This window comes from Arachis stenosperma, chromosome 1 (assembly GCF_014773155.1).
Source record: "Arachis stenosperma cultivar V10309 chromosome 1, arast.V10309.gnm1.PFL2, whole genome shotgun sequence".
NCBI classification, from domain to species: Eukaryota; Viridiplantae; Streptophyta; class Magnoliopsida; order Fabales; family Fabaceae; genus Arachis; species Arachis stenosperma.
Window position 1 is genome coordinate 122227669 of NC_080377.1, and position 27059 is coordinate 122254727.

At 33.4% G+C, this 27059-nt stretch overlaps 5 protein-coding genes across 8 annotated transcripts; 3 read left to right on the plus strand and 2 right to left on the minus strand.

Annotated features, from left to right (window-relative positions):
- The first annotated feature begins 3335 nt into the window (after positions 1 to 3335).
- Positions 3336 to 8651, plus strand: LOC130945738 (dihydrolipoyl dehydrogenase 2, chloroplastic). The gene is made up of 15 exons (XM_057874448.1): positions 3336 to 3838; positions 4046 to 4192; positions 4358 to 4492; positions 4656 to 4764; positions 5390 to 5514; positions 5777 to 5902; positions 5985 to 6065; positions 6641 to 6703; positions 6790 to 6864; positions 6945 to 7023; positions 7103 to 7203; positions 7418 to 7531; positions 7689 to 7802; positions 7972 to 8043; positions 8265 to 8651. Exons 1-15 carry the CDS (start codon positions 3524 to 3526, stop codon positions 8310 to 8312), a joined length of 1704 nt encoding a protein of 567 aa, XP_057730431.1. The 5' UTR covers positions 3336 to 3523; the 3' UTR covers positions 8313 to 8651.
- Positions 8652 to 10180: 1529 nt separating this feature from the next.
- LOC130936967 (60S ribosomal protein L29-1-like) lies at positions 10181 to 10899 on the minus strand. The gene is made up of 3 exons (XM_057867048.1): positions 10810 to 10899; positions 10614 to 10717; positions 10181 to 10499 (listed from the first exon to the last, which is right to left on the minus strand). The coding sequence occupies exons 2-3, from the start codon at positions 10713 to 10715 to the stop codon at positions 10416 to 10418; spliced, it is 186 nt and encodes a 61-aa protein (XP_057723031.1). The 5' UTR covers positions 10716 to 10717; positions 10810 to 10899; the 3' UTR covers positions 10181 to 10415.
- A 2147-nt stretch (positions 10900 to 13046) lies between these two features.
- LOC130969634 (GTP-binding protein SAR1A) lies at positions 13047 to 16061 on the plus strand. The gene is made up of 3 exons (XM_057895463.1): positions 13047 to 13327; positions 13429 to 13560; positions 15378 to 16061. The coding sequence occupies exons 1-3, from the start codon at positions 13199 to 13201 to the stop codon at positions 15696 to 15698; spliced, it is 582 nt and encodes a 193-aa protein (XP_057751446.1). The 5' UTR covers positions 13047 to 13198; the 3' UTR covers positions 15699 to 16061.
- A 1325-nt stretch (positions 16062 to 17386) lies between these two features.
- LOC130969627 (GTP-binding protein SAR1A-like) lies at positions 17387 to 19096 on the plus strand. Its single transcript, XM_057895450.1, has 3 exons — positions 17387 to 17766; positions 17957 to 18088; positions 18444 to 19096. Exons 1-3 carry the CDS (start codon positions 17638 to 17640, stop codon positions 18762 to 18764), a joined length of 582 nt encoding a protein of 193 aa, XP_057751433.1. The 5' UTR covers positions 17387 to 17637; the 3' UTR covers positions 18765 to 19096.
- Positions 19097 to 19523: 427 nt separating this feature from the next.
- On the minus strand, positions 19524 to 26365 carry LOC130969609 (calmodulin-binding transcription activator 5-like). Of its 4 annotated transcripts, none has more exons than XM_057895441.1 (14): positions 26226 to 26365; positions 25953 to 26030; positions 25020 to 25145; positions 24605 to 24720; positions 23978 to 24066; positions 23746 to 23791; positions 23246 to 23363; positions 22721 to 22837; positions 22591 to 22640; positions 22054 to 22452; positions 21099 to 21793; positions 20336 to 20882; positions 19956 to 20252; positions 19524 to 19873 (listed from the first exon to the last, which is right to left on the minus strand). In XM_057895441.1, the coding sequence occupies exons 2-14, from the start codon at positions 26020 to 26022 to the stop codon at positions 19820 to 19822; spliced, it is 2724 nt and encodes a 907-aa protein (XP_057751424.1). In that variant the 5' UTR covers positions 26023 to 26030; positions 26226 to 26365; the 3' UTR covers positions 19524 to 19819. The 4 variants fall into 4 exon arrangements, with proteins under 4 accessions (XP_057751424.1, XP_057751416.1, XP_057751399.1 ...); XM_057895433.1 differs by having other exon boundaries at positions 22054 to 22455; XM_057895416.1 differs by having other exon boundaries at positions 22054 to 22467.
- Positions 26366 to 27059: the final 694 nt, after the last annotated feature.

Below are 27059 nucleotides of genomic sequence, written 5' to 3' on the forward strand. Positions count from 1 at the left end.
CATATAAGCGTTTTTTGTTAACAAAAATGTGATTAATTGACATTTGATCATTTTGTCAAATCCATTAATTTTTTTAGGATTCTTTTGTCTCTTTTGTATTTTTGAATTTTTTTTTTTAGTGTCATCATTTTTTTAAATACTATTTTCACAGAGGAGAACGAGGAGAAAGATGAGGTTGTAGAAGAAGTGAGTAGAGATGAGAGGGCGAAAAAAAGAGAGGATAGAAAGGAGAGAAAAGTCTATGTGGTAATTCATCTCAACTTTTCTATTAGCCAACTCAACATTTTCATTAATAAAAATGATTTCATTGGATGTTTAGTTATTTTTATCAAAATTAAGAATTTTTTTAAAGATTAATTTAGCTTCCATGCTTTTTAAAATTGTTTTGTCAATACTAAAATCTTTGAATATTGTTTTGATAGGTTAGTCTTTTAATAAAAAAATCTAATACAATTTTATATTATATATATTTTTTACTGTTTTATTACATTTATTTTTATTAAAAATATTAAAAATAATTTTATTAGTAATGTGTACTTATTAATATTTATTTTATTTTAATTTAACAAATATAATTATTATAAATTCTATAAAATTATTTTAATAAGTTATTTTGAAAAAACCAAATTTTATCAATCCGAAAATTTGTGTGGTTCAATTTAGAATTGTTAAATTGAGAATACATACTGGCATTCTTATTTTAATAGTGTCACTCATTTTGTCTATAAATTTATGCAAAAATATAATATAAAATATTATATGTAAAACAGTATTGTAAAAAAAGTTTGATTATTTTATTAGTTTTTATAATTTTATTAAATTTATAGTTAAATTTTTATATTTTTTTAATTGAATCTTTATATTATTTTAATTTTGTATTTTGGTCTTTTTTAATTTTTAGTATAAAAAGTTAGAGTTAACTTAACATTTTTTTCATAAATTAAAAATATCTATGATTAAAAATCTAATTAATTTAAAAAAAAAATATTTTTTGTTGATTTTAACATTTTTAGCATAAAAATAATATAATTATAAAATTAAAAATAATTTAAAAATTCAATTAAAAAATATAAAAATCTAATAAAAAATTTAATAAAATATAAGGATCAATAAAATAATTAAATTTATAAAAAATAAAGAGTGATATTATTATTTTCTTCAGCTGACAATATTACTATTTTCTATCAAATTTAATGCACTACTTCTCCTTCGTTTTTTGGGCCTTCCAAACTATCATATAACATATTTACTTCAAATCAGCCATTTTCATTTTAAATTTTATTCGTTTTGTTACATTGCATTACATTATATTGAACAATTTTTAGATACTCCACTATCTAAACATAAGCTGCTTATAATGTAAGAAGAATTCTTTTACCCTAATAATTTTTGTTATTTATATGGATTGGACATTTTTAATATTAAGCATTACATCATTGCAATGTTTGGCAAGCTTTAGAGATCTCCGATCAATCAATGGATTTGATGAGTTGGTTCTTACATAATAGCAAACAGCGTCCCTTTAGATTTTTTTCTGGTCTCTAGTGAATTTGGCGTTCGAGGAATAACGAGATCTTTCATCCTCACAAGCATTGGACCACAGACAAGGTGATTGGTATGGGTTTGTCCTTGGAAAAGGAGTTCCGAAATATTTTTAAGTTGCAACGACCGTCTATCCCCTCAACCATTATAGGCTCTTGGATTCCCCCCTCAGTGGATACCTTTAAAATTAATTGTGATGCTAGCTATCCTGACAATGGTGCTCGAGTTAGTTGGTTTTGCTTGTGTTAGCAGAGATTGGAAGGGAAGGTGGCAACAAGACTGTCTGGGAACAATTGAGAGTCGTAGCATTTTGCAAGAAGAATTGTTTGCTATTTGGAGAGGCTTTCTTTTAGCATGAGACTCGGGATGAAGAGACATTATATGTGAGACAGATTGTGTGGAGGCTTTTATTATTGTCAATAATTTATAAGATTGCTCTGGGTTTATTGATCTTTGGTGTTAAAAATCCGAGATATCATGTCTTGGAAATGGCGTGTTGATCTTCCGTTGATCTTGAGAGATGCAAATATAATAGCAGACATCATGGCAAAGACCGCAATGAGAACCATTTCTCCTCAAGTGGAGCTTCCGTTACCTTGAAAGAAATTTGAGAGTAGTATTCAATGGGACTGTCTTTCTTAAGCAGTTTCTTGTTTTTTTTTGTTCTTAGTTTTTGTTTATTTTCTTTTAACTCATCAAACAACACATTATACACTCGTTTACACGGTATTTTAAGGATTTTTATTCACAACTTGATATTTGTCAATATTCAAATCCGAATATAATCTTTTAAGAGATACATGACTTATCATTTGAGCTAAAACCTAAATTGCACCACGAATTATTTCTGATCTGTATATGTGATTTTGGGCTTATGCCATCAAATAAGAAAAAATATTGAACCAATTGTTTTCTGCTAGGATATTGAACAAATTTGAGGTAAGACTTTCCACTTTTGACTAAAATTTTATGGGTTTGAGGTGGCCCATTGAGCCAATATTTTGGATGATACCATTTTTATAAACTAAATAAAAAAGTCCACATAACCAAAGAATAAAACTTAAATAAAAGGCCAATCCAAAAATATAAATTAAAAGTACATCAAAAATGGATTCTGGCCTGATTCAACTTTCAATATAAAACAATGAATACAAAATTGTGAGAACTCAGGTGAAGTCAACTTCATGTGAAGTTGATACTTCAGAGTTGTTAGATGAAAATTTAATCAAATTAGTCAAATCATTTAACGATTCTCAAATACCAACTTCACGTAAAGTCGACTGCACCTGAGTTTTCACCATACAAAATAGCTAGTACATCTTCAAGTAATGTTAGGTGCCACAAAAATGTATATCTAAACAGCAATACATGACTAGACCTTACCATAAACAGTTAAACACATTCGCCCAGTAGGATACTTGTTGATAGCTGGCTACTATTCCATATTAGTTGGACACTTGGACTCACTAAAAAGAATGCAGAACGAATATCAATTTAAGCATCAAATTATAATAAATAAATTTTTGTCCGGATATTTTAATTTTCTTAAACACTTATAGGTGTGGGAGTGAATTTTCTCAAATTTTTTTCTTAATTATTTTATAAAATGTAATTTTAATTATTTGATTTATATATATATATATATTTTTAGTTTCATTTAAAAAATAAAAAATAAAAAATTATATTTTATTAAATAATTTAAAAAAGAAAATTGAGATGATTCATTTCCGACCACTAATGACTAGTCCCACTCTAGTGGCGAAGTTAAGGCAGGGTAATGACAAAGCAAAGAAAAGTGGTTAATCCGCCACTCTTTGGTTTCTCCGCCTCTTTCACTTGCTCCTCCTAACTCCCAACGGATTCATCGAGAGACACCTTTTCTTTCTGTCTTATATCTTCTCAGATCTCCCTTCTCCCTTTTATTTCCATTTTCGCCATTCCCATTCTCCGTTCTCTCTCTCTCTCTCTCTCTCTCTCCAAAATGCAGTCGACTCTCTCACTCTCCTTCTCTCCTTCTTCCTCCGCCGCAGCAGTTTCCAGATCACACACCACCAGATTCTCACTAAACACTTCCACGCCCCTCAATCTCCGCTTCTGCGGCCTCAGGCCTCAGGCATTAGCTTTCAATGCTTCCGGCAACCATCGTTCCTCTAAGCTCCCGTCCCGTCCCCGCTCTCAAGCCATCTCAGCTGCGCTCTCCGCCAATGGCAGCCCTCCCAAATCCTTCGACTATGATTTGTTGATTATTGGCGCTGGCGTCGGCGGCCACGGAGCTGCGCTTCACGCTGTAGAGAAGGTCCGATCTCCCAAACTTGATCTCAATCATTTAATGTTTAATAATATCTTACAAAAGTAAGCTTAGCAGGACAGGGTTCACCTGGGACTAATAATTGTTTAATATAATTAGATTGATAAGGTTCAACAGTGGTGCACTGTACCATACTGTAAATTACTTGTTATGTATAAGTGTATAACTATCTTAAGGATCACATGTACATTACAGGGTTTGAAAACGGCAATTGTGGAGGGAGACGTGGTGGGAGGGACGTGTGTGAACAGAGGCTGTGTTCCTTCAAAGGCTCTTTTGGCTGTGGCTGGTCGTATGCGAGAACTGCAGAATGATCACCATTTGAAGTCCTTGGGCTTGCAGGTAACAATGCTATATAATATCTTAGTTAATTTGGTTTCGAAATTTGAATCTGTGGTGCTGTCAATTGCTGTGATGGCAATGGAATACTGGTATTTGCCCCATGGTAGAGCAGTGGGCCGATCAGATACACGAGTAAATTGGTTTCCTTTGTTTTGCTTGATCTAGGTTTCTGCTGCTGGGTATGACAGACAAGGAGTTGCTGACCATGCTATAAATCTTGCGTCAAAAATCCGCAATAACTTAACCAACTCAATGAAAGCACTTGGAGTAGATATACTTACTGGTTTTGGAAAAATTTTGGTATGTCATGAATCTATAGTTAATATTTTGGGCTGTGGATCCATATTTTTGTCATGCCTAATTGCTTGGGAAAAATGAACCATTTGTTTATTAAGCAAGGCTATCCTTAAACTTCAAAAGATTCCAAGTTCTTGACATTCATTTGCTTTATGAATTTGTTTAGGGTCCTCAAAAAGTGCAAATTGGCTCCTCAGACAAAATAGTAACTGCAAAAGATATCATTATTGCAACTGGATCTGTTCCTTTTGTTCCCAAGGGAATTGAAATTGATGGTATGTATCAATTACTTCACAACATTAGTATTTGGATTGGAGATATTTTTATTGATTACTAGTATTTAACTTGTTCGTCTCCATTAGAATTTATATGATGAGATTGTCGGTCAGTATATTACAATAGTACATTCTATTTATGATCTCAAATGTCAAAATGATTCATATTTTAGAAAAAAAAGGATTTTATTAAGATGAGGAGGAGGATAATAAAAATTGGGGATAACGGTTTCCCTATACAAATGCAAAACAAACAAAACATTTATCAATAAAACATAGCTTTCTAATCTCTCAACATGTCAGTTTGATGATTCATGTAGACTCACTGTCTGTATTCAATCTTTAGAAGAGGGGATAGGGCTGTGTTCTATTTAATGGTTAACGCTCCTGACACTTGAGTTCATCAAGTGGACTGAAACAGTCGTATCTCTTCGAAATTGAAAAACTCAGAAATGCCATATATCCTAATTTGTTCTCTTTTCAGTTTATAATTAGCTTTTGTCCATAAATTCAACCTTGTATTGTCCTTGTTTGTCATCTCCTGATTTCTTATAAGATATATTCAGACATTCGGTATAATTACTTATTTTTTCCTAATGAAAATTTGCCAATTAATCACCTTCAGGGAAGACTGTGATTACCAGTGACCATGCACTCAAACTGGAGTTTGTTCCTGATTGGATAGCAATTGTTGGAAGTGGTTACATTGGCCTTGAATTCAGTGATGTATATACTGCACTTGGAAGTGAGGTAGTACATCTTTGGCATACATTTTTCATTATCTTTTATACTTGAGAAATATTACAAATAGGTGACTGTTGTTCAACCTTGTACAGATCTTGAAAGAGAGATACTAGATATTTGGCATGCTTTTTTCTTTCTCGATACTTTTTATTCTGAGAAGTATTACAAATAATTGAGTGTCGTACAACCACATCCCTCGATATACAAAATTTATAACAAATATTTAATTTATTAAGGCTAGTAATTTAGTTGTAATGATATTCTGCAGGTTACTTTTGTTGAAGCTTTAGATCAGCTTATGCCTGGATTTGATCCAGAAATTGGAAAATTGGCTCAGAGGGTTCTTATTAACCCCCGGAATATTGATTATCATACGGGAGTTTTTGCAAGCAAGGTAATTACATCTTGTAATTTATTGATTTAGATTTTTGTTGGTTGGCTACTTTCATGAATCACAGTCCTGATGTTTTCCATAGATCACGCCGGCAAGGGATGGAAAACCTGTCAGGATTGAACTCATTGATGCAAAGACCAAGGAACCAAAGGACACTTTGGAGGTAATTTACCTGAAAATTTTATCTCCTTGATGTAAATATTTCTTCCATCATCCCATGGGAATGAGGGAGAAGGTTATTAATTGCAAAATTGGAATTTGAGATGGAGTAAACATGGACAAGAATGTACTCATACTTAACTATTAGTTTCATTAGTAGTAACTGTGTCTGATCATGTACCTTGTAAAGCACCAACACACTCATGACAAGAGGACTTGCCACTTAACTTGAATCACATATTCAAAAGCCAGAAGTGGTTGATGCACTGCACATCAATTTTGCATAAAATCAACAAAATAAGTGCATGAAGCTGCACTGAGGCAGGCAATTCAAGTCTACGATGATTGATAACCAAATTACTCTTCTTTCTTGTCTATGCTTAGCTTTAGAGATAGCGGTGCCGTTGAACTTAGCACTGTGAGGTTATGAGCTGAAATCGTTAACTAATTGTAGTGCTAGGTTTTGTGGAATCCTTGAACTATCCGGAAATCTCAAAGTTAAATGATCTCTTTATTTGTTTCATACCGGTTCATATGGATTCATCACAACCTGACAAGTTCTTATCTGCTTTGGTATAGGTGGATGCTGCACTAATAGCAACTGGAAGGGCTCCATTCACACACGGTCTTGGGTTGGAGAATGTATGCATTTCTAACAGAAATGTTTTTAGGACAGAATGCGTTCCCTTAAAGAAATGATTATAAAGTTTGGCATGTTGTTCCTACAGATTGATGTGGTAACACAGAGAGGTTTCGTTCCTGTGGATGAGCGCATGCGAGTAATTGATTCAAATGGAAAGCTGGTTTGTCTCAGTTTCTCAGGTGCTAATCAAACAATTATCTATCTGATCTATGGCTACTGACGTAGGATTTGGAATGTTAGGTACCGCATTTATATTGCATTGGTGATGCAAATGGCAAAATGATGCTTGCTCATGCTGCCAGTGCTCAAGGAATTTCAGGTAACTGGCAACTGATGTAATTTTCTAAAAATTATTAGTATTTTGCTTCGTTTCACTCGATAATTTCTTTTTTTGACAGTTGTTGAACAAGTTACTGGAAGAGATCACGTACTCAATCATTTAAGTGTTCCGGCTGCTTGTTTCACTCATCCTGAAATCAGCATGGTTGGACTAACAGAGGTATATCAGAATTTTCTTTTTATTTTATGTGTCATTCTCTGCAGTAATGTTACAGTAATGGACTTATTCTCTTTCATATATGTTCTTAACTTTCCTTCCAGTTTTCTGGTCTAACACCCTTTTCCCCCCAATATTATACTATAATATTTCTGCTTCTTGTCTTGAATTTGGAAGATCAAGATCTTATATTTTGTGACCAACATAAAATCTGCAGCCTCAAGCAAGGGAGAAAGGTGAAAAAGAGGGTTTTGAAGTAAGTGTTGCCAAAACAAGTTTTAAAGCTAACACAAAGGCACTAGCAGAAAATGAAGGAGAGGGACTTGCCAAGGTTCTACTTCTGTATTTCTCTTTGATGCTATTTGCGTACGAAATGATAAATAAGTTTTACATCTTTTCTAAGGAATAACTTGCGGTGCTGAACAAGTTTGTTGTCTCTGTGTGAGACTTGCTACACATTGCTAACTGTCATTTATGCTTTAATGCAGTTGATATATAGACCTGACAATGGAGAGATACTAGGTGTTCATATTTTTGGTCTGCATGCAGCAGATCTCATTCACGAAGCATCAAATGCAATAGCATTAGGAACACGTATTCAGGTAAAATTTGTTCAGATTGACTTTTTTAGTTTAGAGTTTTTCTTTTTTCCCTCACCACATTTTGTTATCAATAAAGTTTTTAGTCTATTAATGTTCGTGTTATTGGCCACCATGTGTTTTGCTGTCTCACTGTTTATTTGATATTTCATCATATTTCGCCACAATGCAGGACATAAAACTTGCAGTTCATGCTCATCCAACTTTGTCAGAGGTTCTTGATGAGCTGTTCAAGTCAGCAAAGGTGAGCTATCCTTTACTTAAAACATCATATTAAGCATGACCATTCCAGCATACCTAATTATTTATAATGGTGAAAATGTGAAGATAGGCATCAAGTTGTTCATGGTTTTCAATCTAAACTTCTTTCTGAAAGTGGTGAATTTAAGGTTAAATTCTATTAATGCACAGCTAGTTTATTGTATCTTGTAAATTGATACACGCCATCTTCAATTACTGAGGCAGGTTAAAGCACATGCTTCCATCCCAGTAAGTGAACCAGTTGCAGTGTAATCTTCCCCAAAAGTATAAATTTTGAAGAAATTTGCTTGTACTAGGAACCTCCGGAATACTCATCTTCAAGCGGAAGACTTGGGCACATTCAGAAGCCTGTAGTAGGGAACCGCTGGAAGGAGACCACGGACAGCCATGGAATGAATAGCCGCGGAGTATTAGATGTAGTATTATCACTTTTTCTTAGTATTTTTAGTGCATTCCAGAGATGCTTAGCTTCAATGTTGCATTTCTCAAACTGATTTGCTTCTCATAATTATAGTCTTCTTTAGAGTGGTATACTTTACAAAGCTCTTGGTTTTTGCACCCAAAAATAATGTACCCATTTTTTCCTCATAAGTCAAAGACTTGGCCAAATTAGTTGATAAAATTAATCCCGTCGACATCTTCGTCAAACTAATTAGCTCCCAACGTGTTCCATTCTAGGTTTTCGTGGGCTCGAGTAGATTTGCCAAATCTACTATCGATTATTAATTGGCTTGGGAAGAGAATGAAGTTTGCTCCCGTTTCAAAATGATCAATGATAGCCCCGAAATCATAGCCTTTTCAGAATTCAACCTTAAAAAGTAATAAGAAAAGTTTATTTCTGTTTAAACTGACAAACAACTAACGTTTAGATTGTGTTTTTGTTTTTGCGTTTCAAAGGTAAAAAGCACGTTTAAGTTTCGCTGAAGTGGTTTGTGTTAAACCCTTTTATTTTTTATTTGGCTACTTTTTCTTCTTGTAAACGCTGAAGTTTACAAAACGCTTTTGAACTACCGAAAAATGTTACCATGTACTGAGTAGTATTATTTTAGACCATTTCATCATTCTTTTATTATCTTGCTATTCCATCCTTCCTTTCATTTACATTAAAATTAAATGCTAAAAAACCCTCTAATTTTGAATAACTCTTCTCGATCTAACTATGTCAAGTCGTCAAAAAATCCGTAATGAATACTTTTTTCGAAAGTTAAACAAGATCGCTAATGATGATCAACATGAGAAAAAAAAGATTAAATTTTCAAATGAAAAATGACCCTTAGTACAAATAGACATCGGAATACCAGGGAACTTTTTTTTTATAATCATTCTGTAGTCGATATTAACGATCATAAACTTTTATGATAAAACGTAACAGAAAAAGTGGGAAGCCGATAAAGACCATGCCAGATTAGATTTGCAGAGTAAACCTATGACATGCTTGCTACGCTACCCATTCTACGATCATTTCATAAACAATAATTGTATTTAATGGAAGTGTCTTTGTGAATGTGTCTAATAAAAATGTCTTTTTTATAGATGTGTTTTAATAGAAGTGTCTTTATAAATATATTTTTGGATGTGTCTCTTTATATATATGTTTAAAATATAATAACTAATGATTGTTGCAATAAATTGACAGATAATATGTTGGTACCCTATACTATGAATAAATTACCATTTTGTACCTTTAAAAAATAGGTGTGTTGACAAAAGTACCCATATATGAATAAAACAACAATTATAACCACGGAAGATAATTTCTGTTCGCCAAGAGTACCTGGACATTGGTTACACGTTACACAATTGATCCGTTAGGGTATTCTAGGCACTCAAAAGCTATCTTCCGTAAATACAATTGTCGTTTTATTCTTACATGAATACATTTAAGGGCGTTTGTATCTTTCATGGATACAAATAGTAATTTATTCTTTGTAGTATTATAAGAGTAGGAGGAGATATCACAAGACTCAAAATTATAACAAAGGATTATTCATAACTTGTTAATTTAGATTCGATGAAAGCTAAATTATGCCTAAAGCCCTAAATACATTTCCCTAGAAACCCACTACGTTTGCTTATGGCTTCTGATATCCGTATTTCTACGGCAGTTAAACAATCAAACAGGAGAAAAACACATGGAACTAAATATTTCACTGAAAAACTTTAAATGGTCTTTAACAGAAATCACCAACAAAGCACATCATTATCTCTGGATTAATTAAAACCCATAAGTATCCATAAAATTGAACTATACTACTGAATTTAGATTAAAACAAAATGTTAACACCAAAACATATATAGAGCTTGAATAAGGAATCTAAATGAAAAACCCTAATAGCTCCATTCGATAGTAGCAGTTTACTCTTCCTCAGCAGATCCCTCGTCGCTCTTCTTGTTATGCTTCCTTGCATACCTCTGGTTCCTCAAAAACTTTGGATCCATCTACAGTAATTGCCGACAACACAATATTATTAGAACAAAAATGAATGTAAACAGATCAACTGAGAAGGTTTAAAGGGAAATTTGAAATAAGAAAGGGTGAGGAAAGATCAGTACCCCTTTGGTGGAAGTGTGGCGGTGCTTCTTTGGCTTCTTGATGCCATTCTTGTGGGCCTTGTAGGACTGGTTGTGAGCTGTGTGGTTCTTCGACTTTGCCATCTCTGAATCCACAAAACAGAACAAATTAGAAATAAGGAGAAGAAAATGGGTGAGAAACTACGGCAGAGCAATTGAAGAAGAAGAAAAAGCGAACCGTGAAAAAGCAGAGGGAATGCTGAGCTCTAGGGTTTTCTGCGGAACAGGAAATTAGGAACGAAGCAAATGGGATGTTTATATACGTGAGCGAAAACCCTAGGACATTTTGTCTTCTTAATTACAATAATGCCCTTCCGGGCCGGAGACAGATAGTTAGGCCCAATTTATGTTAAATTAAAATAAGAAGACGCCTAAAAATCATATGAAGAAAAAAAGAGCTTTGTAAAAAACTCTTTTTTTTGTAATATGTTTGTAGTATGTACTTAAATTTCATACATTAATACAAGTCCAAAAAAATTTCATACATTACTAGTATTTTTGTCCATAATATAATAATTGTTCATACTCTGGCCCAATAATAAAGGCCCAAGGTCCAAATAAAAGGCATAGTCCAGAGGATTGAGCCTTGCTAAGCACCAACCTTCACACTAAGAAGTCGGTGTTAAACCCGACTTACTCCAAAGAAGTCGGGACGGAGAATAGCTGGCAGATAAGCACTCATTCAAATGAGTAACTGCCCCTAAAATCTCTCTAACTACTTTATCGAGCCATATCTTAACCTCCCTAAGATAATGGGACGGTTAACACCCTAAAAATATGGCACTACTCCAACGGTGGTTATTGGCTCATCACTATAAATGGTATCTCTAAGCCCAATACTCTCTAGACCTGCTCACATCCTTGCTAACTTAGGCTCACATCTTTGCAGGTACCACCCCCTATTCACTCACGTACACAAGTCGGAAGGAGGCTCCAGCGTGCAAACCAGCTCGGAGACTACCGTCCGCAGACGATTGGGCCAACTAGCGCCATCCATCCTATTAATCTCCGATTACCCACCGTAACAATAATATTATGGAAACATAGCCAATTTAAATTGGTCAAATGGTCAGCCCATTCGTATACTTAAATAATTATATCCACAATAGATTATTCCTTGTCTGTCGAGTTAGAGTATACCGTGACTTTGATAGTATAGATTATGACACAAAAGATTTATAAAATACGAAGGTCTTCATAGATAAAAAATATAAGTTTTTTAGTTATTATTTTTATACGAAAGAATTTAATTCTTTATTAATAGTTAATTTTAATATTTATTATCTAAAACTTGAAAAATTTTAACGTGTATATTTTTACATTTGATTAAGTGTTAAATTTGTTACACAAATAAAAATAATTAATTTTCATATTTTTTTAAAATAATATATTTCTCTCTCTATATATAAAAATATAATTAGATATTAGTATAAAAAATTATATTAATAATTATAAAATTAACTTAAAATTAATTTTTTAAACAAGTGAATCTTGATTTTAATTATTAATCACAACATTATAACATTAGTATTTTCTCTAAATTATATGTAATAAATAGAAAGAGAGAGATAGAGAATGAGAGAAAATGATAAAGAAGAAGAGAGAGATAATTTTGTAATTTTGGAAGAAAATATTTTATTTAAATTGTAATAAAAAATATCTCGTGACATATTTTGATTTGTTAAATTAGTAATATAAGAAGTTACAAAAAAAAATTAGTAATATAAAATATAAATTATAAATTATATATAGAATAGGAAGAGTAGAAAAAAATAGAGAAAAAAAAAGATAGACAAGATGATTGAAAAAGTAAGTTTATTAATTTTAGAAAAAAATATTTTATTTTAATTTTAATAAGAGAGTGTCATATAATATATTTTTATTGTTAAATTAGTAATATAATAATTATATTTTAGTTTTAATTTAATTTTAATTATTATTAGAGAATGTCATTTATACATTATAATTTTTAAATTTGTAGTTAGTTATTAATAGTGATATATAAAAAAGACAAATAAGTGAAGAAATAAAAAAATAAAGAAATAGAGAAAGAGAAAAAGTGATGACTCTTAAAATTAGAAAAAAAATTAATTTTAATTATAATAAAAAATAATATATAACATATTTTTATTATAAAATTTGTAATATATAATAAATTTATTGAAATTAAAATCCATAATAGTAAGAAGCCTATTTTTGTTTTTTATTAATTAGAATGTAGTACTTAAAATACCATCGTCATACACCCTTATTATAGCTTAAACAAATACCATAAAAAAATACGCATTGTAAATTTGCAGAGCAGGACATGCGGAGGATTTGTATTGGTGGCAAATCGGTAATTGGCTAATGGGGGTAGCAAATGCAAATGTAAGATGTGAAAAGACAATTAAGGACTTATGGTGGTGTGGGATCTCATCGATCGCGTGGCTTCCTTTCGTTTTTGTCATTCACATAATTTCGTGAACTAAGCAGCGATCTGTGACACTCTCTTCTCCCCAGATTCATACACACCTTTCTCTCCATTTCCCACTTCCCCTTTGGATCTCAACGCTGAAAGCAAAACCATGTTTCTCTTCGACTGGTTCTACGGCATTTTAGCTTCCCTCGGTCTTTGGCAGAAAGAAGCTAAGATTCTTTTCCTCGGTCTCGATAATGCCGGAAAAACCACCCTCCTTCACATGCTCAAAGATGAGGTAACAACATCGAACAATTTCCCTGTCTCTTAATCTTTTTTTGTGTGTGATTCTGAATGGTTTAAAAATGAAATTTAATTTTTCTTTCCATGTCATTGCAGAGATTAGTTCAACATCAACCAACCCAACACCCCACTTCGGAGGAATTGAGCATTGGGAAGATCAAGTTCAAAGCTTTCGATTTGGGCGGTCACCAAGTTGCCCGCAGAGTCTGGAAAGATTATTACGCCAAGGTCATTAATCAATCCTTTGTGTTTATCAATTTTTGACTTTTTTCCTCTCTTAAATGGAAAATTTTAAGATAATGCAGCTTTAAAATGATTTTAGTTTTTGAAAATGGGATATCTTTATGTGGCTTGCGGGAGGGTATTTATAATATTTGGGATTAATGTGTACTTGGTTGTCATTTAATATAGATGTCTATATGATGCATGCATATCTTGCTTTTTATGTGCAGATTTGTTGTTTTTTATTGTTATTTGTGTAGGGATTCCTGTCAAATCTTCGATGAGAAACATACTAAGCTTAAATTTTATCCGCATTATGTTGTTTCCAGAGAGTGCATGGTTTACAAGTGTTTTGGTTAGAGCCGTAGTGGAATTTCCTTTTCAGTTGGATGTGATGTAGCAATTGTGCTTCTTAGATTGATTTTCAATTGAAGCCTGAGACGTGCTAATCTTCAGCCTGGATACCAATTGCTTTTGATATGATTGGCTAATGCCTTTCTTTTAACTTTTAACTCTGGTTGGTTTCCTCATCATAGATTCATAGACCAGCTTTTCTTGAATTCTTTTTCTGGCTGCCCTCACTTTCTTGGGACATTTGAAATTTTTTAGCCTATTTATCTATTGATAGGACACAATGATGTAGATTGATCCATGTAGACATGCTTTACAACAAGACACAATGCTCATCTATTCTAACGGAAAATAAATGGTTGATTTTCTAAGGTTATGGCTCTTTGCAATATTTTCTGCTTTAATTTTCACTTGTTGGACTCTGTTTATTAGTTTGTTTTATCTTATGAACTCACATTCCCCCAACACAAAAAAAAAAAAAAAATGTTCAGCTCTTCTTATAAGTTGAAAAGTTAGCTTAGCTTCTAAAATATTCTCTGTTTACCGTATTTTCATATATATGAAAATCCAATTTATAAATTCACTATTTTGATACCCTAAACCAAACTCACCTTTAATATATATTGTAACCAACTTACAACTTGCTTGATATTCATATGTTTTTCCTGATTCAGCCAGTTATGCCTTCATAATCCCAGGTGGAACCTTTTGTGTTTTTTCTGATTCATGGGAGGCAAATACTGACAGTGGCAATTGAACTTGTTAACACTCTTACTAGGCTTTCCTAATATGTCCAAGTTCTTCCAGATCAGTTGGATATAGAAGAGCACACAGAAGAGTAGGAGGAATAAATGAGATGCATGGAACTATAACCATCTAGTTGTTAGATTTTCTAATAAATTGATATAACCTACTGAAGTATTCCAAGAAGCAGTTATTTTAATATTTTAGGTTACTAACATGATCCAACTCCCCGACATTCTGCCCTTGCTGTTTACTCTCTGAAATTTAGTGAGTTTGCATATGAATTATAAAACACATCATCAAATGTCCTTTTCATATTATTTTTTGTCCCTAAAAGGGACTTACTTGATATGAGTTTATACATTCAGAGAGTAGTGTACTACGATTTAAAATTTAGGATTAAACTATTTGTAGAAAATAATTTAAGGGACTAATAGCGTTTAGATAAATCAGCTGTCAGCACACCATGTTCATCGACAGGTTGTGATTCAGTCATCTTTCCTTGCCTCGTCTGGCATTACTTGCATGTCAAATGTGCTATAAGCTGACCTCTTGAGGTTGGTGATCTCTTTATCAACAAAGAACAAGCGCTCTTGGATAGATGTATTCACTATACGGAAACATGTGTGCCATGCCTTATCTGCGATGACTGCAATGCTGCATAATAATAATTCTTTTTCTTTTTCATTATTATTGCTTGTGACATCACATGTATGTTGTCTTTACAGGTTGATGCTGTAGTATACCTAGTTGATGCCTATGACAAGGAGAGGTTTGCTGAATCAAAGAAGGAACTGGATGCATTGCTTTCAGATGAAGCCTTAGCAAATGTTCCATTTCTTGTGCTAGGCAACAAGATTGACATTCCATATGCTGCTTCGGAAGAAGAGCTACGATATCATCTAGGCCTGACCAATTTCACCACGGGGAAGGGAAAGGTCAATCTTACAGAGTCCAATGTTCGGCCTCTTGAAGTGTTCATGTGCAGCATTGTCCGCAAGATGGGGTACGGCGATGGTTTCAAATGGGTCTCTCAATATATAAAGTAGAGCCTGGGCATCATTTTTCTTCCCCTTTCCCAGGTTAACAAACAAGCACTCACTGTCTGCAGTTACATCAGAAGAGGCTTTATCTTTGTTTGGTTTTGGTGATTTGGATTTAATTGGATTATTTGATACAACTGCAGTACTATTATGGATTACAATTTGTATCCTTAGGGATTCTTTTGTGGGCTGGGGCATATTCATTCTCCTTTGAAACATTGGATTCTGTTGTAAGGTGGTATGACCGAGGAGAAACAGAGAAGTCACCAATAAATTTAGAAAGAAAAAAAAATCATATTCCACTCTGTGTTGTTGATTTTGAAATAGAGAGAAATCTAATATATCAACATCGTTTCGCATGTTAGCATGTTGTGAAATTGAGTTGATGACTAAAACAGTAAAACACACAAAAATGCCAAATAGAACAACTAATCGCCTTTTGTTGTAATGTATTGAAGTATTATAGGTTGTGCATCATATTCATGGAGACAATGATCATAGCAAAACCAAAACACAATAATTACTTTATTTAAATTACTTTATCTAGTAGTGCCTCATCAAAATACATGCAAACTTAGGTCACATACAAAAACATAGCTTGTAGAATCAATTCAATTAATTCCTCCGAGGCTGGAACACAATCAGGCTGCAACTGTACATACTTCATTTACCCGTTGGAAAGAATATATAGAAGTGCTTTTCGTACAAGTGATTCATCTTGCCGGGATTCCACAAGTACTTTTCATTCACATACAAGTAATTTTCACATACTTCTAACTTTGTTGTCTTCCCCTTTTCCATTTTCGGTTTTTCATCAAGTTTAATTGTCATGCACCATTCTTTGTTGATGTCTTATTTAAGTTTTGACTTTTGACTTATTGCCATGCCTGTGAATGGTGCTATCCACATGAAATGTGAACATAATAGTTAAGATTAAGACAGTTATGTACTTTGGTCCATATGTCAATAATTAATCGGTCATCAATATAAATTTTATTTAAAGAGTTGTCATATATAAAAGATAAAATTTAAACTTTTAAACACTTGTTTAAACAGAAAAATGAACTAACTATTTAATTTATCAATCCAAATTAGTTTTAAATATATTAATTATTTAATAATTATTATTTTTATATAAAAATATTTTATATAAATAATTATCTTAAAAAATTCATTTTTTACATTTTTATTTAAATTTTAATTTTGAATATATATATTCTAAAAAATTTTACACGGTTATTTTGTTTAGATTTTTTTAGATAATATACATCAAAATTAGCTACTAAAGTCAATTACCAGTATAAAATATATGTTAAAATATAAATACATATTGAAAATAAATTAAACCACACATATATTTATATATATTAGTGGCTGATTTTAAAGACTAATTTTAGTATACAAATAATATTTTTGTAAATTTTATCTAGAAATTCTATTTATTTATTTTCCTTAGCTTTTTTTTCTATAGCGAAGCCAATAGACTCATAAACCCAGCGGTTGGTTCTACATTCATACGGATGTTTCAAATAACAAATCTAATGACGCGTACTAACCAATCAAATACCCACAACTGGAATATCCACCCAATGACTGGCTACTCCGGTTTCCACAACCTACCCGCACGAAAGCTTCCCGCCTACTTCACTGGCTACGCCGGTATTCAGTATTATAAATTGAGTGAAAAATAAATAAATAAATAAACTCCACAAAAATCAGCGAAAATAAGTAACCTAGGAAGAAGAAAAAATCACTGATTTCGTTTTCTTCTGTTGCGTTTTCTTGTTCTCTCTTTGTTGATTCATCTTATCGCTCTCAGTTAATATCATCGTCTAGCTTACTCTGTTGGCTACGCCGGTTGGAGTTTCCGACGAACTCGTCGGCGGCGGATTTTTATCGCTGTTTATTTTTCCACCGAATTATTAATCTTTTATAGGGAAAAAAAATGTTTCTTGTCGATTGGTTCTATGGAGTTCTTGCATCGCTGGGTCTGTGGCAAAAAGAGGCAAAGATTTTATTCCTTGGGTTAGATAATTCTGGGAAGACCACCTTGCTTCACATGCTCAAAGACGAGGTTATTATTATTATCATTATTATTATTTCGTCCCTTTTCTCCTTTTTCAATCTTATCCTGCATCTAGTTTTATTGTTTTCTCTGCGATCGAAAAATATCAAATTTATTTGATTATCTTCGTTTTATTTGTTTATGTTTTTGGTGTGATGAATACCTTCATGTAGTGATTAAGAAAACCTGAGTTTTGCAGAGATTAGTTCAGCATCAGCCTACTCAATATCCAACTTCTGAAGAGTTGAGTATTGGGAAGATAAAATTCAAGGCCTTTGATTTGGGTGGCCATCAAATTGCTCGCAGGGTCTGGAAGGATTATTATGCTAAGGTTTGTTAACCTTTCTTAGAGATAAAATTTTTCTTCTGATATTTTTATGTCTGAATGCAAGACACAGGTTTTTACTGCCTTATTAGAGAGACATGGTAGGGTTAAGTGCAAGATCATTCATTATATGATTCAAAACATGCATTTAGAACGTCCAATTTAGTATACATGAACCCCATGGCATTGAATTTTGGTAGGATTGTTAGATTTTTTATGGTCTTCATGGTGCATTGGAAGAGTCGTTAATGTTTATTGTGTAGTGTCAATTCAGTATTTGTTCCCATTCCCAAGCAATAACATTTGTAGTTTCCTAATTCGTGTGAATTTACCTGTTAACTCTGAAGTTGATGCCATGTAGGTGGATGCTGTAGTCTACCTGGTAGATGCATATGACAAGGAGAGGTTTGCAGAATCAAAGAGGGAGCTGGATGCCCTTCTTTCTGATGAGTCACTAGCAAATGTACCTTTTCTTATCTTGGGAAACAAGATTGACATACCTTATGCAGCATCGGAGGAAGAATTGCGATATAATATGGGCCTGAGTAACTTCACTACTGGCAAGGGCAATGTGAATCTGGCAGACACTGGAGTCAGACCTCTTGAGGTGTTCATGTGCAGTATCGTCCGCAAGATGGGGTATGGTGAAGGCTTCAAGTGGCTCTCTCAGTACATTAAGTAGAGGGAAGACAAATAGACCACAAGTGTGCAGTGTGCTCCTGGTTTGGTTCTCAACTTCTCATGGTGCTGATGCAATCTCAACATTAGCAGTTGTAGGTTTTAGACGTCTCATGTAAATTGGATATACTATAATGTTTTCTATTTTTATTTGTACTTAGTTATGAGACTCGCTTGTTTCTATTTTTGGTAGGGGTTGAGAAGCTTGTGTTTCTGTCTATATTGGTTACTAAAATTGCCTATCTAATAGTGTGTTTTGAATGTGTGAAATGGATCCATCTATATATATGCTTCGAGTAGAATGAGAATGTGAAATGCCAGAGCTTCAGAGATCAATTGATTTGGAGAGTAATTAACTGCATGGTTCCAGTATGATAAGAGACATGCTGATAGTGATAGAGAAGTTTTATGATTTCAGAAAGAATTTGGTTCCATTCTCAGGGAAAACATTATTTGAAAACTTAGTCTTACTATGCTAAACTAGGAATTATTTTTTTTTCTCCTAATAGAAGGAGAATACCCTTGCTAAACTGGGAAATTTTGTTACATTTTCAAAGGACATGTAGAAAGAGAAATAAACACGTTTTCTCAGTCATAATAATGCACCCTTAACCATTGCCTTTTTCACTTTTGGATCATCTGCACAAATGCCATGTCATTTACCCTTTGGGGGTTAAAAATCATGATAGCTATGTTCGCTGCAAAGCGCAAACACAGGTCCTTTTTACTAATGCAGCAAACAAGGACCACATGAATCAGTATGAAAGATAGAATGATAGATTAGATTACTATTCCTTCCATTCAAATTTGGGAAGGCACGTTGTTTGAGTCTTGACTATATATCTTGTTCAAAGGGTCAAAGGGTTTATATCTACCCTAGGTAATCTAGAAACTATACAATATATAAAAACAGCACAAACCTCCCCTTACACATTACTAGTTTGTCAATTGTCTTGGGGTGTTGGCTGCATCCAAAGAAAAAACAAGGACCCTTTTTAATATTTTCCCAACATTTAGGAACCTATCTTTTTTTTTTTTTTTTTTTTGAGAACCTATGTCTTAAATTTCCATGTTATCTTCCGTACCAAGGAATTCTTCATATTCCCGATCCAGCTGCACAAACGAAATATACACGTCAATACACATGTAAAACATAACCTATCACCAATAATCTTTGCATACATTAGTCACTTACATTTGCTTGATTAAGGGCCAGCTTCATCCTCCTATAATCTTGTTGTGCCTTCTTTGAACGGAACATGGCCTGCACACGCACTACAGATCTCTCAACACGCTCTTCAGCTTGCTTCCTACCAATTCGAAAGAATTCCTCCTCTCCATCACCTTCCTCCTTCTGATCGGCATTGTTAACATGCAGCCCACGCAAACCTTTTCTCTTTAAACGCCAACGCAATAGTGCTTTCTCGACCACCCCGACAGACCACAAAATTTTACGATAATGCTTCCTCAATTGAAAGCACCGGAAAGCAGCCTGTATTGTATATATATGGTCATTCTCTTGCAAGTAAATTGCAAAAACATGAAATAAATGGAGCAGGAAGAGCAGCACTTTACTTGAATTTTAATTGCCTGATGACGCATGTTGAGGAATTCTCTGCGAATCTTCCATGTGCGGTATGTGTACTGAATGCGAGCAGCAGCTTTCATCATTTTCCTTGACTCGAAGTTCCTAAAGGCGTGCTGAATCTTCATTGCGGCAACTATTTTGCGTGCTTCAGCCTCTGGTGTCAAAAGCTCAATGGTTTCAGTTTGCAGTTTTAGGGAATGCTCCCTAAACGCAGCTTGTATGCGTGCTGCTGCCTGAGCAGCTGTTCGGTAAGCTGCCAATGTATCCTTCAGGTACAGCTGGTCCTCTGAAAGGTTCTCAGGATCTTCTGGGTCAGTTGTGTTGGTTTCTAGCTGGCCACTGATATTTCCAGCTAAGCTCATGTCATTGAACTGCCTCACCAGAGCCTTTTCTGAAAGATATGCTGCTAAGCCATCATAACCGTTCATATATGCGAGATCAGCAGCAGTTTGTCCACCAGGATTTTGTGGAGTTGGATCTGTAACCAAATTTGGCTTTGCCCCAGCCGACAAAAGAGTTGCAACCATTTTCTCCCTATCAACGAACACAAATTTCAAATCAAATAAACAACAAAGTTTTCATTAAATTTACCAAAAGTCATGCTGAATTCAAATAATGTTAATATCTGGTTGTGTAGGGTGGAAAGAAACAAAAGTACTTAGTTGGTTATAAACATGTAAAAAATGTGGAGATCAACGTAGTTGAAGCATGGACAAGGGTTTAAAGAATTGGGTCGTTTAACCATTTTACCTTCCATAATATGCTGCCCAATGAAGAGCTGTCCACCCAAGCTTGTCACGGAAATCCAGTGACAAGCCTGACCATGAAAATAGGGAAACAGCCCAAGTATAATCCAGAATCGCACACAAATGGATTACACTTTGGCCTTGTGCATCATATTCAGTAGTCTTACAGCCTAAAATAATTCTTTCCAAAATCCATTCCTTTAGTCTGCTTCTTAAAGAAATTCCAAATAGGTCTTCTTTTGCTTGTGAATATGGAATTCTGTTGTATTGAGTTGACTTCATCAAGTATTGCCAACTATTGGAAATAAATGACGTTCTGATGGCAAAGTTTCTCGCCTCCTTTAGTCTCTTAGGTGATACTGTACAAGAGAAAACATCAAGACTATTCTTTTTGGTAAAAAGCAGATAAGAAAGCCTCATCTCGAATTGGAACTTGTCCCAGTTGTCATTGTTTTCCATAAAAGCTGCAGGATCATGCAGAATAGGAGTACGATACTCAAAATTAACAACTTGACTGATAGGTTTATGGCCATCAAAGCTCAAGTAGAGATTCACAAATCCAGGAGAATGTGGAGGTACCCAACATCGGTAGACCCCAACCTGAACACATTCTACAGGAACACTTACATCACCACAGACACACAATAGATTGGATTTTGAAAGGTCAGCATCCTTATGAAAGAATCCAGTCACGAGGATCTGCAACAAGTAAACAAACTTAGAGAAAGTCAAACCATTTGCAAAATAGAGGGCGGTAAACACATTGATCGATCACCCGACAATTAACCCTTGATTTATAGCTTGGGAGTTCTATAAGAATTTAAGATTGATTGCACAAAATGGAAGAAGAATGATGTATAAAGTAGGAAAGCAGATAATAAATTAGTGTTAAACGAAAGATACATTTTACCAGAAAGCGATGGCTAGTAAAGTAGGTAGATGAGAATAGCAAAGCAAACCTTTGATTTCTCAGTAGAAGGCACCCATGCAGGTGACACATCAGTGAGATTAAATACTTGTTCTGGCAAAGAAGTTTGCTTATCATCCCCTACTAGAGATGAATATGATTCGTGAATGGATGACACTGATGATTCAACAGCTGACTCATCTACTGAACATGGCGAATCCGACAACATATGGTTCACCCACATTCCAAAGCTATCCTGACTTTGCAATCCACCATTGCCCAAAGTGTCCAAGGAAACACCATTAACTAAGACATTATGATTTATCTGCTCATTTGGATTCATTTGATTGTCTGTCTGAAGATTAAGATTCTCCGGAAAAGTGTGACTCCCAGCAATTGGTTGCGTTAGATTATCAAAAGAAGGGATTTCTGCAGAAAGATTGTTGGCTACCTGCTGATAAAACCACTATGCAGGCTAAGCAGATAATACAAAGCAAGAATCGCCGCAAAAAGGAAAGAAAGGAAGTGGGGAGGGTATAAATGAAGATGATATCAAAACAATAGAACAATGAAGATGATATCAACTTACATTGCTGAGATTACTTTGATTCTGTTGATCAAAATGTGGAACTTTGCCTCCTAAAAAAGGAAGTGAAAGTTAAAAAATATTATGATGCTTTCTAGACAAGGTTTCAATGTGCTAAAGGACAATCAGTTACCTCCATTAACAGTCGAGGTGTTAGGATCATTTGCAACCACTAGGTCATCCCATTCAAGTGTATTAATCTCATGAAGCCTTTGCTCGTGACTCTTGACGGTTATATTGTTATTAATCTCTGCTAATCACCAATCGGGATTAGGATATTACCTTGTCAAGTAAAGACAACTAATGTATTTATTTTATCAAAAAACTTCTATAAAACTAGACATCAACAATTTTTTGAAAGGAAAAAAAAAATCATAAAATCGAATGGGTACAAAATGGACAACATGCAGAAAGGATCATGAAATAAATAAAAATGAAGAAAAATGTGCAGCATGTAGAGTAATGGACGTGGCACATATTCTTTCCTTTGAATTAATAATTCTGCTACTTGTTTCCAAACCATCCCTTAAAATCTTCAAAGTTAAGAGATAATTGTTTCAAATAAAACACTAATGGGCTATGTCTTTTGTACTAATATCTACTATCAATATAGGTTTTAAGAAGATAAGACCACCATCACGAAAAAGTAAATTCTCACCACCAGCATTTGTAGTTTTGATCCCGGAATCTATTTCTTCGGATAAAATCCATGGGGCATTTGGGTCAGAGCCAGAACTAGAGTGCGAATTTATGGGTGCGGCAGGAGAAGCTTGCAACTGTATCATAAACCACACCACAATGCAAAAACAAGTGCAAATCCAGGTTATATTCCTTGTCATGATCAAATGGCAAGGTATAAATGATACCTTAAACATTAGTCTATCACTGATTACAAAGATGTATTTAGATTAAGAATCATCCACAAACTGAAACTAATTGATTGAATATTAGTTGAGTGTATTTTTTCACATTGTTGCCATAACAAATTTCTTATAGACACATCATGTGGAGAATCCGCTCATGTTCAAAATGAGTAAAACCAGGTTAATGGCTCGGGATCAGAAAAGTGAATGATGATATATTTACATGGTCTTTTTTTCAACCATGGTCTGTGATGTGTAAAACATCATAAAGGAAAAATAACAAAGCAAATGATACCTCCTGGGTTTCACGATAATGAACAAGGACTATGTGTTCCAAACTCCTGAAAGGAAAATAATAACAGATGTAAGTCTTATTAATATTTGCAAAGTTACTATAAGTCTTTGCTCTAACCAATATTTACAATAACTAAAGAAGGACCATTACTAAATCATAGTTCAGAAATATGGACATGCATAACATGTTGAATTGGGGACTAAGGAGTTAGCTCAGCTATTAATATACATACTTGTCAAGTAACCAATAACATCTACGAACAAAGCCTGGGTTATCTTGTCCATGTGCATAATAGACATGGATCCTTTCTTCGTTACCAACCTGGTTCATGGGGAAAAGAAAATAATGACCATAAAGCTTGTCAGATATCAGATAAGACATTAATGACTCAATTTATTACAATCACAATAAGAAAATAATCCGAAATAATAGTTCAGTACTAAAATATTAACCCGAAATAATGATAAAAATTTGAATGAAAATAATTATGTATGAAGTCCAAAACTGCACAACATACAAAGCAGAGACAAATTTATCTATCAATTAAGACTGAATTAGTTACTTCAGTACCTCTATGTATGCTATCTAGGTCTATCAAATGCATAATAAATATTAGCACTTTTGGAGAAAATTGAACACAGTTACAAGAGAACAGGTATAGTAGAAACTGAGATCCTGAAAGCCTTGTTTAATTCAAGATTTAACCTAACCAAAATACTTGATGCTCATGTATTGCCTTCACATTCCATGCGAACCAAAAAAATGTCAAATTTTCTCATCCAAAAATATTTTGTACAAATTGCCCGCACAAAATTCAAGTTAACACCATTTTAAACAATCAGAAAATGAAATTACTTACCTTTAAGTGCTCATGAGCTTCTTTAACAGTTTTACCATCCTTTTTCTTTTTCCAGTTGTGCCCATCTTTCCGAAAGTTCCTAAGCATCTTGCGGTCAAATAATACAATAGTACCACCTGTTTGCACAAAAGTAGTAGTTCCAATAATAATATAACATTACTGCTTGAGATTTCTCTTAAATGCAAAATAACTCATGAAATTTATTAGTAGATACATCATACATGCAACGAAAACTATTCACAGTGAGACTCCAACAAGAATCAGAGCATCTAGAATTTCACAAAATTTACTACGAAGACTTTTAGAAACTATGCAGATTAACATGGAAAGATTTCTATCAGCCGTAAGTATTTATGAAAACTATGCATATCCATTTCAGAAATATCAGGTCACTGCGACAGGCAAAGATAACTACATGTGGGCAAATTCACTGGCTTGACATTGATTGTGAAGTACTTGGAATTGCAAAGTATGGCGTGAATCTCATTGGGACGAAGCCATCTGGTTCTTGCTTCCTCCATTATGTTTCCCAAATCCAAGTCTATGTATTTCACAATGACAAAAAAAAAAAGAGACGATTAATATATCAGTAGCCAAACAATTGGTACTCCATATAAGATTTGCTATGGGAAGCAAACAAGAGAGAAGTGAATGGCGTAAATATAAATTGTTAGTTTTCTTTTATCCAAATCTTGTTTCTATGCCAAAAAATCATACTTAACAAAAATTTAAAGCCACTTTCCGTATCCACGATTTTAGATTCATTTATTAGTTCCTTCTAATGAGGAGGCCTATCAAAACCTAATATTTCTAGGGTAGAAGACTTCACAGTTCACACATGTTTTGTTGCATCTTGGGATCAAGATAATGTTCTCTGTAGCCCTCCATATTAAGACAAAGATTTTAACATCTGACTCAACTCACCAAATTAATAAACTCTGTACTAACAGGTAATAATACACTATATCTTACCACGAGAAACAAATAGGATTGTTGTCACAACAACCCCAACACCAAACACTATTAGAAACATAATCACGGTGGAACTGAAGACACAATTAACTGTCTTTTTCATTCCAAGGCTATACTGAAATTTGAAAGTGACAAACTTGCACGGATGCATTTGTACCAGGTAAAAAACAAAACAAGAACTGCTCATACATGTGATCAGAAAACAAACATTGAAAGTTAAAACTTTGTTTAACCACCCAGATAACATGATGGTAACTTTCAGAACTATACTGAAACAACATATCTTAGCTAACTAACAAAGCATACTGCATAATTCAAGATTTATAAAATAAAATAAAAAGAGATGGGAAAAGGGTATACATAAAAAAAAGGGTACCTTGCAATGTGTGGAATCCATGAATCTCTGAGCCTACCAACCGGCCCGCAAAGTTATTTGCCATCATCATATAAGCCTCTGCGAAATTCCAAACACCTTTTTATGTCACCAAAAAATCAGCAGTAAATTACCTCACAGCATTAAAGAAGAAGAATTCAGCAGATACAACAGAAAAGAGCAACAACAAAGAACAAACCCGATCAAAATTCGCAAAGAGCGTGATCAAATATTAAAAAGGGCAGTGAGAAAAAACGGAAAAGGTGTTAACTTTACCCGATTACAGAGAAGCGTGTGTTGGGAATTGGGATTAGAAGAAGGACGAGAGAAATGATCGTGGAGACGAAGCTGAGCACCACTCTGTTCTCCAGTCAGCTGTTTTCTCCTTTCTGTCTCACTCACAACTCAGAAGATAGTGATCACATTATGCATTTTATTTTTATTTTTATTTTTATTTTTATTTTTATTATTATATGGAGTAGGATTGAAAATATTATTAATAAATAGATATATTGTTCTTGACCGGCTGCTCAATAATAATTGATTTTTATTTTTATATAATGTTTGGTGTTACACGTTAACAGAATAAATAAATTTGTATCACCATTCAAAATCAATTCGAGTTTGATTTGGTAGGGGAATAATTAGGTGGAAAAAAAAAAACAAAACTTTATATTGGTGTAAGAGTATAGTATTTTCTATATAATCATGTTATACAGATACAAAAATTACTCACTACATTAATATTAGTATAAAATATATATTAAAATATAAAATATATATTAATAAATAAATAAATAAATAATACATACATTTTTACAATATATGAAAATTAATTTTTAATATATTTATAGTGTTTTTTAATATATAGATATCAAGTCATATATTTTATTACATTGGTGTAATAGTATCTAATTCTCCATACAAGTTATATATTTTTATTTTTTTTTCTTTAAAGATATAAAAAAGATTTTTATTGTGCTTTTGTTAATCTTTTGAAAGAAAAAATTAAGACTATTTTTTTATATATTTTACTTTTTCTATTATAATTTTTAAAACAAAAAAGCTAAATATTTTTTCACAAACCGATTAAAACTTTTCTTTTATCTC

Bases quoted from the DNA above. Each gene is read 5' to 3' on its own strand.
- LOC130936967 (XM_057867048.1), bottom strand. From the start codon at position 10,715: ATGGCAAAGTCGAAGAACCACACAGCTCACAACCAGTCCTACAAGGCC. The intron at 10,500-10,613 runs GTACTGATCTTT...CAATTACTGTAG, and splicing joins GCCACACTTCCACCAAAGGG to ATGGATCCAAAGTTTTTGAG.
- LOC130969609 (XM_057895416.1), bottom strand. From the start codon at position 26,022: ATGATGATGGCAAATAACTTTGCGGGCCGGTTGGTAGGCTCAGAGATT. The intron at 22,641-22,720 runs GTAACTGATTGT...TTCCTTTTTTAG, and splicing joins CACCTCGACTGTTAATGGAG to GAGGCAAAGTTCCACATTTT. The intron at 20,883-21,098 runs GTAAAATGGTTA...GTTCGTTGATAG, and splicing joins TGGGCAGCATATTATGGAAG to GGAGAAAATGGTTGCAACTC.
- LOC130945738 (XM_057874448.1), top strand. From the start codon at position 3,524: ATGCAGTCGACTCTCTCACTCTCCTTCTCTCCTTCTTCCTCCGCCGCA. The intron at 7,204-7,417 runs GTATATCAGAAT...TAAAATCTGCAG, and splicing joins GCATGGTTGGACTAACAGAG to CCTCAAGCAAGGGAGAAAGG. The intron at 7,803-7,971 runs GTAAAATTTGTT...GCCACAATGCAG, and splicing joins CATTAGGAACACGTATTCAG to GACATAAAACTTGCAGTTCA.
- LOC130969634 (XM_057895463.1), top strand. From the start codon at position 13,199: ATGTTTCTCTTCGACTGGTTCTACGGCATTTTAGCTTCCCTCGGTCTT. The intron at 13,328-13,428 runs GTAACAACATCG...ATGTCATTGCAG, and splicing joins TTCACATGCTCAAAGATGAG to AGATTAGTTCAACATCAACC. The intron at 13,561-15,377 runs GTCATTAATCAA...TTGTCTTTACAG, and splicing joins GGAAAGATTATTACGCCAAG to GTTGATGCTGTAGTATACCT.
- LOC130969627 (XM_057895450.1), top strand. From the start codon at position 17,638: ATGTTTCTTGTCGATTGGTTCTATGGAGTTCTTGCATCGCTGGGTCTG. The intron at 17,767-17,956 runs GTTATTATTATT...TGAGTTTTGCAG, and splicing joins TTCACATGCTCAAAGACGAG to AGATTAGTTCAGCATCAGCC. The intron at 18,089-18,443 runs GTTTGTTAACCT...GATGCCATGTAG, and splicing joins GGAAGGATTATTATGCTAAG to GTGGATGCTGTAGTCTACCT.